The sequence below is a fragment of the Silurus meridionalis genome, chromosome 18 (assembly GCF_014805685.1).
Source record: "Silurus meridionalis isolate SWU-2019-XX chromosome 18, ASM1480568v1, whole genome shotgun sequence".
NCBI classification, from domain to species: Eukaryota; Metazoa; Chordata; class Actinopteri; order Siluriformes; family Siluridae; genus Silurus; species Silurus meridionalis.
In genome coordinates, this window is record NC_060901.1 from 177,675 (window position 1) to 191,934 (window position 14,260).

The 14,260-nt window shown below is 42.2% G+C and overlaps 1 long non-coding RNA gene and 1 gene segment (V, D, J or C); one reads left to right on the forward strand and one right to left on the reverse strand.

Moving 5' to 3' along the window:
- Window positions 1-2,890: 2,890 nt before the first annotated feature.
- Window positions 2,891-3,363, reverse strand: LOC124400883. The gene is made up of 4 exons (XR_006928462.1): window positions 3,319-3,363; window positions 3,175-3,239; window positions 3,020-3,095; window positions 2,891-2,927 (listed from the first exon to the last, which is right to left on the reverse strand). It is a non-coding gene; the product is annotated as an uncharacterized LOC124400883 (long non-coding RNA).
- Window positions 3,364-8,599: 5,236 nt separating this feature from the next.
- Window positions 8,600-13,865, forward strand: LOC124400870. The segment is given in 3 exon segments: window positions 8,600-8,778; window positions 8,877-9,179; window positions 13,813-13,865. Coding segments are annotated over 3 exon segments (390 nt in total).
- Window positions 13,866-14,260: the final 395 nt, after the last annotated feature.

The window sequence follows — 14,260 nt, forward strand, 5'->3', positions numbered from 1 at the left end:
TGGACCAGAGCAGGAGATGCCAACAAACCTGCTGGGAGACCAGAATCTGGAGGCTCATACAATACTGTACCACTTGAGTACTGGGCAGAGCACGTTACGGCAACCAATTTCATGGTGCCCCCGGGATGCGACACGCCCGACGTCCACGCACCTTGACTCGACCCCCCTGATCTGAAACTAGCTGGATGTCGATGTGATGACAATGCTGTAAGGCCTGGACAACGGAAATAGGGGCCTGTGACACAACAGGTAAATCAAAAAGACTGGTGCCATGCTGACCAAAGAGCTCCCGGTAACAGCGGCTTAGGACGCTCATTCCCAGAACACCAGGAACCTGAGCCCCCAAACCACCGGGAGGATCTCTGACCACCAGCACTCCACACCCTAAGACCACACGCCCACAAAGCTGTACATCTAGTTCTAAATAGCCAATATAAGGAATTGAAAGACCATTCGCAGCCCGGAGCTGTAACCAATGGCACGACCTAAGCCGTTCCTGACCCCACGACCCAAAATTCGCCAAGAAACACTTCTCCGTAATTGTGGACACCATAGAACCGGTGTCCACCAGGCAAGGTACCATAACCCCACCCATACACACGTCAAGTTGCGGACACGTTGACATAAAACGAGACATAAAATTGGCATCATTTAGAACACCCGAGCCTGTCTTTTCCCGACCAAGCGGTGGCCCTGCAGCTCAGCGGAATTAGTTTTCCGACGGTTGCCTGGACTGTAACTGCCCACCTCTCGGTACCGCGGAGGCTGCGCGTACTGGTGGAAAACAAAAAGGTCTCCGTTCCCCATCACAATCCCTAGCAAAGTGACCAGGCTGCTGACACCGTCTACAAATTATCTGATTAGATCGGGATAATTGCGAACGCTGAGGATTTTGAATTTGAGCCACACTTTGAGCAAGTTGATTCAATTGTTGTTGTTGCTTTTCAGCATTTCTAACTCGCCCAATTCGAAGTCGCCAACTTACTACTTCCCCTGTGTGCCGATGTCCCTGTACCCCATACTGAATACCCTGAGCGGAAGGAACTGATTGGCTTCACCACGCACCCCCAGGCATTCCCTCACGTTCCCAGCGAATAGCTTCGCCACGAACATTCAACAACGTAGCAGTGGGTTGGCGGCGGACCAACTGTTTTAATTCACGTCGAAGCGCACCGTCGCTCACATGCTCAACAAATTGATCTCGCAATAACATATCCGCATTAGGCATACCATGGGGTGATTGACGTTTCACCTTTTCCAGAAGATTCAACAGGGCTAGGAGAACTCTAACAAGGTCTCCCCACCCTGTTGTTTTCTGGAAAAAGGATTCTTGAAGAGCTACGACGAACTCGCATAACCATACAATTCGCGCAATGCCTTAATAATTTTGTTTGGATCCTCCCTCTCGTCCCTTGGCCGATATCGAATTTCCTCCCTCGCCTCTCCCTCCAAATGATCAACCAAAAAGAATGCTTGATCAACAAGAGAGATGGCGAAGACGCATGCAGGCCTGAGCCTCCTCCACCCATTCCTCAATCATAACGCCGGACCTACCGTTAAATTTCGGACACTTACGATCCCGAGGCACAAACACAAAACGATCTGTTGCAGAGGCAACAGCACCAGTGAGTGGTGGATCTACAACGGGAGACATAGGAGCATTAAATGGGCCAGGTTGCACAATTGGCACTTGCTCCTGCTGCAACCTTTCATTATCTGCCCTTAATTGGGCTACCAATTCTCTCAATTCGCGTAGTTCATCGTCCATAATTGCAAACCCCGCAATCACTTACCACTACTGAGGAAGAATACGAAGCTCAGGATCTACTCATAAAATGGGAAAAAATATAAACTGCTGCTGCCCAGCTTCTGCAAAAATACAAAATATATAAAACAGAAATACACAAACAATACCCACGTCTTCTGCACTACACAAGAGATCCTGCCGACTACGCCAGAATGTGGCGCGAGGGGTGCGGATGGTGCAGGAGGGAGAGCCAAGGGCTCGTCACACCCAAGCTCAACTTTATATACTAACCAAGTCGACTACGCCACCTGGGAGGGTTATACCCAGGAAATAGAAGTAAACCCCAGAGTTTATTAGGTCACACAAGTTCGATTCCCTTATTATTGAGTGTAGGCAGGAAACGTGGGCATCGTATAAAACAATACAAAGTTTATTGAAAACTTAGCTTTAAAATATAAAACAAAAATGTTCTCGCTGGTGAATATGGTCCAGTGACAATTATACAAATAACAAAAAATAAACAATCGGACACAAAATATTAAACAATAAATTTACACAACTTCCAAATGAACAAAACAACATAAAATCATTGCATACAGGGCTGGAGTTACCCACGGAGTGATCAGCACTAATTATCAAAAGCACACTTCCACACACACCTCACCGTGAACTCAAAACACCCACTCATACACGTCAAAAGTGTCGTACAGCAAATGTAGAAATAGCACCACCAAAGACCTTTCACCCGTGGGACCCCAGCTCCTGAAAGAAACCAAAAGCAAAATAAATCTCAGACAGAAAGGAAGGAAACAGCGAATTAAGGTCACAATTCCACCGTAATATGATGGATAGTCACCAAGCACAATATGATTCACCATATACACCGCTTAAACAAAACCAATGAAGAACTTGATTAAAAGGTTGAGGAAGCAAAACCCAAAAGGAGCGCCACGTCGTCTTCAAGCCAGCCCCGATACTTGCACGTTGCTCGACCCCACAGTAGACCAGACAATACCGGTTAAAACAAATCACAGAAGCCAAATGGCAGCAGCAGAATTCCCTTTTAAATAGTTGTAAGCCGAGGTTGTTCACTCGGCACGCAGCGAGGGAAAAGTCGAATCACAGCAATAATCACCCAGGACGAAAAAGAAGAGAAGGAGAGAAGGAGAGAAGGAGGATCCTATAATACAAACAATGATACAAGATATAAATGACACAAGTAATTGCGCAACTACATGCTGTAATTCCCCCTAACAAACCGAAGCAACTTACCAAACGCGGATAGATAAGTTCCTGAGAATCAATGCACCGCTCAGGATACGCAGCCTTCAAATAACCTGCTGTTAAACTGAAGTTCAAGGACTGCACATTACTCACGCCACCTGACACGCGTTAAAGCTAAACATTGCTAAACAACTTCCTCATACCTGCAGGGAGGGCAATAAACAGATCCAAAGCAGCATCCAACAGGGACACACACTGAAAAGACAGGCTAAGGATACACAAATGAGCCATTAGTGCAATGAGCAAAGAAAACTTATTAGCCAACGCTACATACTAGCAGCACATACCTGAAATGTCTTTAGCAACCGCAAAAGGGGAGGATCCGGGCGTGACGCATGCCAGGCTCAAACCAACCCACTCTAAATAGTGCCTGCTCGCTACTGATTGGTCAGGAGTGTCAATCACCACCTGAACCTCATTCATTCTGTCACAATCCAATACATTCACACACAAACTCTTTTAATTCTCTCAGAATCATCTTCCATCCCCCTCTGAATCTTTCACCTGTTTTCCAGTCTGTGTTTCAGGACATTTAAATAGTGATGAAGCTACCTAATAAGCAAGTTAGAGGTGACAGTAGCACCAGTATGAGGAAACTCTCTCATTAAGAGATAAGATAAGATAAGATAAACCTTTTTTCGTCCCACAGTGGGGAAATTTCTTTGTTACAGCAGCATGAAAAAAAAAACATTAATGCAAATATATAAAAGAATAGACGAATAAGACATACTATAATATTACAGTATATACACAACACAATATATAAATACAGATGAGGAAAAGTACGTATTGCAAGTTGTATTGCACACAGGTGGTATTGCATGTATTGCAGGTAATATTGCACACAGTAGTATTATTAAATAGTAAAACAGTAAAAACAGTAACTACTACACCATTGAACAGTAATAGCAGTGTGTATTTTGGTTAATGGTTCACTGGGAGCAGCTTTTATTGTACAGTCTAATAGCAGCAGGGAGAAAAGACCTTCTGTATTGCTCCTTCAGACATTTAGGATGTAACAGTCTGTCACTGAAGGAGCTGCTCAATGAGGTAACAGTTTCATACAGGGGGTGGGAGGCGTTCTGCAGTAATGATGATAGTTTTGCTACCATCCTCCTTTCTCCCACCTGCTGTACAGTGTCCAGGGGAATTCCCAGGACTGAGCTGGCCTTCCTGATCAGCTTGTCTAGTCTCTTCCTGTCTGCAGTAGAGATGCTGCTACCCCAGCAGACCACTCCATAGAATATGGCTGATGCCACAACAGAGTCAAAAAAGGTCTTCAGTAGCTCTCCCTGCACTCCAAAAGACCTTAGTCTCCTCAGCAGAAAGAGTCTGCTCTGCCCTTTCTTGTAGATTGCCTCAGTGTTGTCTGTCCAGTCCAGTTTGTTGTTTAGGTGAACACCCAGGTATTTGTAAGAGTCCACTCTCACAATGTCCTTTCCCTGAATGTTTACCAATGGAGGTGATGAAGTGTGTTTGTGCCTACGGAAATCCACCACCAGTTCTTTGGTTTTACCCGCGTTTATCTGGAGGCAGCTCCGTTGGCACCAGTCCACAAAGTTCTGTATAAGTCCTCTGTACTCTCTGTCATCATCATTCATGATCAGACCGACGATGGCAGAGTCATCAGAGAACTTCTGTAGGTGACAGGTTGCTGAGCTAAACATGAAGTCTGCAGTGTAGATGGTGAAGAGAAAAGGGGGGAAGAACCGTTCCCTGCGGGGCTCCAGTGTTGCAGACAATCATGTCAGACTCACAGTCACGAGTCCTCACATACTGTGGTCGGTCTGTGAGGTAGTCCAGTATCCAGGCTGACAGATGATGGTCCACTCCCATGTACACCATCTTATCCTTCAGAAGCACAGGTTGGATGGTGTTAAAAGCACTAGAGAAGTCAAAAAACATGACTCTCACAGTGCTCCCAGCCTTTTCCAGGTGTGAAGTAGCCCGATTTAGGAGGAAGATGACTGCGTCTTCCACTCCAATGCCAGGTTGGTAGGCAAACTGAAGTGGATCCATTGATGGGATCACCAGAGGTCGGAGATGAGTGAGCATCAACCTCTCCAATGTCTTCATCAGATGGGAGGTCAGTGCTACTGGTCAGTAGTCCCCAAAGTCTTTTGGGTGCGACGTCTTTGGAACAGGCACCACGCAGGATGTTTTCCATAGCTGTGGCACCTTCCCCAGCTTCAGGCTCAGGTCAAACATGTACAGCAATATGCCGCAATATGCCGCACAGCTGGTAGTAGCCTGGAACTGATGCCGTCTGGGCCCATAGCCTTCCTCGCCTTGATCTTCCTGAGCTCCATTCTCACCTGGTCTTCTGTAAGGGGCAGTGTGTATTGGATGGAGTGTTGGCTGGAGGAAATCGGCAGGGGGGGGGAGTTTGGTGTGTTGTGAAATGACTGTGAGCTGATAGCTGTGCAGAGAGAGGTGGGGCTGGAGCTGCTTGCTGTGAAAGCAGAGAAGGGGGATTGCAGCAGGGGGGACTGGATGGGGGCAGGGGAGGGTAGCTGATCAAATCTGTTAAAGTATAGATTAAGATCATTCACCCACTGCTGGTCACCCTCAGCCTGAGAGCTGGACTCCTTATGACCAGTGATGGTTTTGAGCCCCTTCCACACACCGCTGACGTTGTTTTGCTGCAGCTGATCCTCCATTTTCCTTCTGTAGCATGCTTTTCCTTCCCTGATCTTCTTTCTAAGTTCTCTCTGGACAGTTTTCAACTCTTCCTTGTTTCCCGATTTAAAAACCCTCTTCTTCTCTTTAAGGAAAGTCTTTATATCAGGGTTAATCCACGGTTTGTTGTTGGGAAAACACCGTACAGTCCTGGTGGATACAGTATTCTCCACACAGAAATTAATGTAGTCCGTAATACAGTCTGTTAAACTGTCAATATCCTCCCCATGTGGATTGCACAATTCCTCCCACATAGTTGTTTCAAAACAGTCTTTCAGAGCCTCATCGGTCTCATCAGACCATGTCGTCACTGTGCGGGAGGTAGCTGGTTGCCTGCATACAAGGGGTTTGTACACAGGTAGGAGATGAACCAGGTTGTTATCCAATCTTCCCAAGGGGAGGGGTGTTGATGTATAGGCCTCCTTTGAGTATGGAATCTCTCATCTACAGAATGATATGAGAAAGTCAGTCTTTAAGAAACAATCAGATCACGATTTTTCACTTTATTTCAGAAAATTTCACTCCTGCATATATTCTGAAACTCTCAGGTCCTACGTAGCCTTTCATTGTTCAAGTACATGAAGCTTCATTAGTCTTCTTTATTAAATCTCTCAAATTCACTTCCTGTCACAATCAACAAGAGAAATGTTCTTCTTTTCTTTCCTAAGATTTAATTCATTCTTCTATATAAATCTATAATTCATTTTTCAGAAAACCAAATCTCCTAATATTTTCAGATCTCCTCATTAAAACATAATACAAGGTCTTGGTGTGAGAAGATTCCTGATGACTCTCAGTATTGGTCATTAGAAGAACATCAGGTTTGTCATGTGCACTCACTTAACTCAGTCAGACACAGTGGGCAGCTGTAATAGCAGGTGCACTGGAATGGGTCTGATCCTAAAGAGAGAAGCTGAGTATTAGTTCATTAGTCAAGTCAGGAGGCTTTTATTGTCATTTCTACTATACACAGTGGGACACAATACACAGTAAAATAAGACAACGTTCCTCCAGAACCCTGGTGCTACACTAAACAACAGTGTACAAACAACAATTATGTAATGAACACATCTGGATAAACCTGCTCCCCACTCTCAAAGCCCTCCTTAACATCACTCCTATTCAATAATAATAATAATAATAATAATAATAATAATAATAATAATAATAATAAACCCTTTACAGTGAGATAAAGTCACTAGAAAGAGCTCAGTTACCCAGAAGTCTCTGTGCTGATTAATGTGATTTACATGCAGCTGTTAGTCAGGATATTTAAGACCAGTCTATTCTCCAGCACATCTCTGTAAGTGAGTAACTGCTTCTCCTGTACCTGAATCAATGCATATTAAAGTGCAGATAATTTAATAATTACAAGCCAAAACAACTAAAAAAAGAAAACCAACAGCATAAACAAAAACATGAATACCACACAAAAGCCAGATGTTGAGCTGAAATACAGGCAAAACACATGAACCTGAAAACATCAACAAAATATTGACACAGAACACAAACATAAAAAACTCTAATTGAATTCGGCTTGTTAAGTACACTGGGGCAATAAGGACCTGGTGAGTGATTAGTGACAGGAGGCTGCCATGTGATATGTGCAGGAGCTGATAGTTCATGTAGTCTAGTGCTGATTTAGAGATAATCTTCTCAAACCTCCTCCCTTTATTGTATACCTCTTGTCCTGGGTGGCCACAGAAGATGCTCCCTGCTGCTTGTGTGGGAAACAAAGTTCAAGTCAAGAGAGTCAAGAAGTTTTTATTGTCATTTCAACCATAAATATCTGACGCAGTACACAGTGAAATGAGAGAACGTTCCTCCAGAACCCTGGTGCTACAGAGTGCACATGAGATCAGTGGTAACTGGGTGTTCACACAGAGTTACAGCATCATACAAAAACCTCAGTCAGTGAGATTGTACAATCAGTCATTGGTTATTTGCTGAGACGGCTGACCCCCTTAGACCCCACAACCTGCTGGGAGTCTCGAGCTCCACTGAATGCATCGCCCAGTCTCTGAGACCTGCTGAAGAAGACGCCTGCTGAGAGCTCCATCCAGTTTTCCTGCCTACTGGAGAGTGTCATGCAGCCTCTTGCTCTGGAACGTTGCTCTGCCTTTGTGCCTCACTGAGTATGTCACACCACTTCTTCATCTTGTAAGAAATTCAGGAGCTGTGCATTAAAGGAGAGGACTGTTAGGATCTGGAGGGTTTTCTGAGCAGTGCCTTTATGTGTTTTCAGGTCCCTCCGTAAGATAGTGTTGATTTCACAATGTGAGGTGATTAAACCCAGGTGGACCAGTATTTGTCTCTAAATCTTTAAATTATTTCTCTAAAGTCTTTACATTTGTTTTGCATTTGCATTTAAAATTTATTTTGAGTCTGTCAGATTCACATACAGACCACCAGCACATCTGTTTCACATGTAGATGCACACTCACTGTCATTACATGCAATTTTAAAATCATATCTAACACCTTCACATTCCACCTGTTAAGGGACTTCAGATATCAAAAGTAAAATGAACCCGACGTCAGCAATCACTCAGAATATCTGTAAATATTATTTATAGTAGCATCGATACAAGAAAAAGAGTAACGTTAAAGTCCTGCTTATTAAACTTCAGTGTCTACAGTTACAGGAGTCACCACCAGGGTGCAGTGTGGCATCATAAAAACATCCAAAGATGTGATTATTTCAATAAAAGAATGTTTTATGGATCATATGACTAATGAAATTAATCATTAAAAAGCTTCAGATGTTTCCACTCTTCTACATCTCCCTCACTGATGCACATTCATACCTTCTAAAAATAAACTGAGAGAGAAAAGAGAACGTGTTTTACACACAAACACACACACACACACACACACACACACACACACACACACACACACACACACACACACTTTGCATTAGCAGTCCATGCTTCAGTGCTCTGTGAGTGTTTATAGTCCTGTGACTTGAACACTTCATGACTGAGAGCTGCTGATCAGCAACTTCACCCACAGCAACCATGACTTTGATCAGCGTCTTCATCTGCACACTGGCCCTCTGGACTCAAGGTGAGAGTTTAACATCAACTCACAGCCTCACACACTTCATTTCATACTAATTCTACACCACTTTACAGCATACAAACACCATCTATGTTTCTCTACAGGATCCAGAGGTCAGGTGACTGTGACTCAGACTCCTTCAGTGCAAACTGTTGTTCCAGGAAACACAGTCACCATCAACTGTAAAACCAGTAGCAATGTGTATAATGGAGATTTTTTAGCCTGGTACCTGCAGAAACCTGGAGAAGCTCCTAAACTCCTGATCTACAGGGCTACAAGCTTACAGTCAGGAATTCCAGCTCGTTTCAAAGGCAGTGGATCGAATACTGACTTCACTCTGACCATCAGTGGAGTCCAGACTGAAGATGCAGGAGATTACTACTGTCAGAGTGCACATCATATCAGTGGTAACTGGGTGTTCACACAGTGTTAGAGCATCGTACAAAAACCTCGGTCAGTGAGAGTGTACAGAGAAGCACTGCTGCAGCTGGGAGAGACTGCAGGTGCTGAGGGGGAGGATGTGATACACACAATCACACACACTGTGGATGAGAGAAAACACACTTTATTTTTTCTGCATGTCACCGTGACACTAATGACCACATAATGCAGTCAGATAAAACCATAAAGTACTAATTCTACTGCTGAGACACTGAGAGTCGTCTCTCATTCTCCCTTAGTCTCTGTGTGTTTCTTCAGAAGAGATTGTTATTATCAGCTGCAGGACCAGTGTAGATATTGTCTGAACACACAGGAACCTGGACAAGCTCCTACATTCCTGATCCAGCAATTATCTCAGGATTAGTTTTGGATTTCATCTAGTTTTAAACATGCAAACAGTTCATTTAATGTGACTGTTCATCATCTTTGCAACAAAAACATTAATAAAAGCTTAACAAAGACACACAAAAACGTAGACTTATATTTTGGTTTGATATTTTGGGATGTGAGTGAACAATGACATGAAGCTGTCATGTGATATGTGCAGGGGCTGATATCTAATGCAGTCTAGTGCTGATTTTAACATCTTTACAATCCTCCTCCCTTTAGTGTTTAAGTCTTGACTCGCAAATGTCCCATCTTATAGTCAATTCATGTTTATTTGTATTGCGCTTTTAAAAATGGACATTGTCTCAAAGCAGCTTTACACAGATAATGTGGTAAGAAAAAATGAATACGTTTGTTCTTTATGAGTGTAAGTTTGTCTCTAATGGAGAAAGGAAGTAAAGGGAAATCTCCCTGAGATGGCATAAGAAAGAAACCTTGAAAGAAACCAAACTCAAGAGGGAGCCCATCCTCATCTTGGGGGGTCCTGGGTGGCTACAGAAGATTTCCTCTGGTTCCTGTTTGTGGAACAAAGTTTCAGGCAGCACAGGAATGCTCTCATCCAAACAGACAGCAACATGCATGCCAAGGCCAGGATCTGACTAGTGCACACTGCGTTGCAGAGAGACAAGGTGTCGTGCACAACAAGGGAGAGCTACGTCCTCTGCTGGACAGTGAGGCATGGCAACATCCTGAGTTAGACATGGAATAAGAACAACATCCTCACCCGGCTGAGAGACAAGGTAATGTTCTCAACAGGTCAAAGAGCAGGACCTGGTAGCTTAGTGGTTAAGGCATTCGACTTTGTCTCTGAAGGTCATGATTTCAAGGCATAGCCACACCAGTTTGCCACTTCTGGGCCCCTGAGCAAGGCCCTTATCCCCGTATCTGCTCAGGGTTATGAATGTAATAATTCTAAGTCGCTCGGGGTGAAGGCATCTGCCAAATGCCATAAATCTAAATGTAAATGTAGGCAAGGTGATGTTTTCAGAGGTCATGGAGCTACCACAACTACATTCTCCACAGGACAGAGAGGCACAGCAGCATTGAAGGACGATACCAAAACAACCAAAACTAAGAAAACAAAAAAACATGATTTTTACACAAAGACCAGAAACTGAAAAAGTTAAATACAGAAAAAAATACATGAAGATAAAAAATATCAACAAAAACATAACACACACAGAAACTCAAACGTAAATAAACAAGTTAATTAGGGGCAACAAGGAAAATGTGTCTGTGATTAGGGACGTGGCTATCATGTGATGTGTGCAGGGGCTGATGGGTAATTGGTACAGGCAGTCTAATAGGTAGTCTAGTGCTGATTTTTACATAATTCAATTCATTTTTATTTGTAGAGCACGCTGAAGCACTTAGCGAAGTGGACCAAGAGTTTCCGGTATTTTAAAGGTATGGCATGACATGCTGAGCGAGCAAAGATATTTTGGTTCTGGTTGGGTGGACAGATCTGGTAGGGAATGTGCCTCGGCCTCGGCATGCACCGAGGCCTGCACCGCGATGGCACCGTCAGCTGTGTCAGGTGATAGAGAATGTCCAATCATTACAGTGTAGGTTGCCCACCCAATGGCCCAACGACAGAATCCACTGGCGTGGGTGAAGGTGTGCTGCGTGTAAGTCTTTCTTACTCTGCTGTAAAAAATATTAAAATAGATTGCAATTTGTTTCATGAATCTAATTTTGAACTTTTAATCTGACTCCAATTTGTAATAAAGATTTAACTTGAATATATATCATTTAAGCTGATCAACTTATTAGTTGTATTTCTTCTGTCATTTTAAAGAAGCTTAGAGTCTGGAGCTTGGTTAACTATACCTGCTCACGGAGGCAATTTGGCCAGTCTGAATCTTAGTCAGATGATATAACTGCAAACTAATGTTCTTTAAATAGCTGCTCAGTGCTTGCTACTGCATAAAGAATAATTGATTCAGTACCTTTGTTAAAACTTGCTAAGTCAGTGATAGTAAGAAATCAGAAGGTCCCAGATGTTGTGCTCTATGCTCCATCCATTCATGAGCCTTCAGTTTGTACTATCCTGATCAGTGATTTGTGGTAACACCAGACTACATAATCAACTAGATATAAATGATTTAAGGAATTTTTAAAGTTAATCAAGAATTTGGCATTTATTTGACAGGCAATAATCAATAAACAAATGTAATAAATAAACAAAACTCAAAAAAATAATAGAAGAAAGTTATACAACATGATCTTCATAAAACCAATTTTTTATCAGTTAAGTTTACAAAAGAATTGCTAAATTAAATACCCAAACCATCATAAACACTTGTAACTTCAAATTAATAAAAGCTCTGCAAATCCTTTCTTGAGACAGAAGGTGACCTAAAAACCATTAGCATCTCAGGTAAAAACCAACACCTGATAAAGATTTTCTCAGGGGCAACTAGTGCAGAATTTTCCCCAAACATGAGATCTTTATTTTTGGTCTGTTCTACTGATATGTAGATATGTATATGTCTACATATGATATGTGTGTGTATGTGTGTGTGCTTGTGTGTGTCTCCTCACTCCCGTCATTAGGACACGAGCGAGCTGTATTTCGGCTTCCGCCTCCTGTTTTACTCGCACCCTGACAGATATACTGTCCATTAATTACATTTCTTTCCTCAGAATTGAGATTCTCTCCTCAGATTAAAGAAATTCTATCTTCAGATTAAATAGATCTTTCTCTTATAAACCCCCACAGATATGAAACAGCCTTCCAATTAGTGTTCAGGACTCAGACACAGTTTCAGCATTCAAGTTGACATTCAAAACATATCTATTTAGTCAAGCTTTTTATCAGTAGATATTTCTTAGGTAAAGGAGCAGATCTGGAGAGATCATGGATATTGAGTGTTTGGTGAACTGGGATATTTGTATGTTGTCGTCTCCTCACTCTCACACTTTCAATCAGGTTTGTTGACGGTGGTGTGGTGGGTCGTCTCTTATCCCAGAGATCCTCATGTTGGTGTTACCTTCTAGTTCTCCCTTTTAGTTATGCTGCCATAGCTAGTCTTGCTGGAGTCCAAACTGCACATTGATATTAACTTTCATATAACAGTAAGGACACATAATAATCCATATTATTCTCTTCCTGTCACCCTCTTCTCTCTCTCTCTCTCTCTCTCTCTCTCTCTCTCTCTTTCTCTTTGTCGAGTTAAACATGCTCCTGAGGTTCTAGTGACCACTGTTCCTGCCCCTCTCCCCTCCGTGGATCTTCCCACTTCGTTCAGGTCTGCCTCTGGATAGTGTTCTCTTCGACTGGAGGCCACTTTGTGCAGCTTGGCACGGTTTCTCATCAATGCCTTGGGTGGTTCCATGAAATTCTGTAGTAAGAACGGGCGCTTTGAGGATGGATTGGACTGTAGTTAATGTCAACAGTCTGCTACACTGACTCAGGACTACTTTTCGCTTCTGATCATCGTCACTGTACCCTGCAACATCGTTTATCTGCTATAAATGGACATTCGGTGCAACCCAGACTAGGATGGGTTCCCTTATGAGTCTGGTTCCTCTCAAGGTTTCTTCCTTATGCCTATTTCCTTGCCACAGTCCCCACCGGCTTGCTCATCAGGGACAAACTTAGTTATAAAGAACATCTTCACTTTTAATTACCACATTATCTGTGAAAGCTGCTTTGAGACAATATTCATTGTTAAATGCACTATACAAATAAAAATTAATTGAACTGAATTGAATCCTCTCCTTAGATTAAAGAGATTCTCTCCTCAGATTAAAGAAACTCTCTCGTCAAATTAAAGAAACTTCTCAGATTAAAGAAACTTTCTCCTCAGATTAAAGAGATCCTCTCCTCAGATTAAAAAGATTCTCTCCTCAGATAAAAGAGATTCTCTTCTCAGATAAAAGTTTCTCTCCTCCAATAAAAGAGATTCTCTATTCAGATAAAAGAGATTCTCTCCTCAGATTAAATAGATTCTCTCCTCAGATTAAATAGATCCTCTCCTCAGATTAAAAAGATTCTCTCCTCAGATTGAATAGATTCTCTCCTCAGATTAAAAAGATTCTCTCCTCAGATTAAAGAGATTCTCTCCTCAGATTAAAAAGATTCTCTCCTCAGATTAAAGAGATTCTCTCCTCAGATTAAAAAGTTTCTCTCCTCAGATTAAAAAGTTTTTTCTCCTCAGATTAAAGAGATTCTCTCCTCAGATTAGAAAGATTATTGTTTTGTTGCAGGTCCATCATTGTTGATGTGTGCAGTGAGAGGATCTTAAATGCAAAATGAATAATCCTGAGAAAGGTAGTGTACCTCAGACCTTTACTTGAAAATGTTAAAATTATTGAATTATGAAAAATTATCACAATGACAAAAGCAGAACCGACAAAGAATTTAAATGTGAACGAAAAAGAAAAAAATAAATTCAGGAAAATCTTATTGAATGAAACAAATATTGAAAAGCTGGAAGTTTCAGAAGCCAAAATTTTATTAACATTATTTTAATAAAGAACATTTGTTTATTTGAGTACAAACAAACGTGACCTGCTTTGAAGCACAGAGTCTCCAGGTTTAGCTTTCTCTTTAGCATCTCTAGTTATAGTGCATTAATCACTCACACTGTTCCAGCAAATTCTTCCCTTATTAACTCATTATTAATAAGCAGGAATTTTAAAACATTTGTAAACT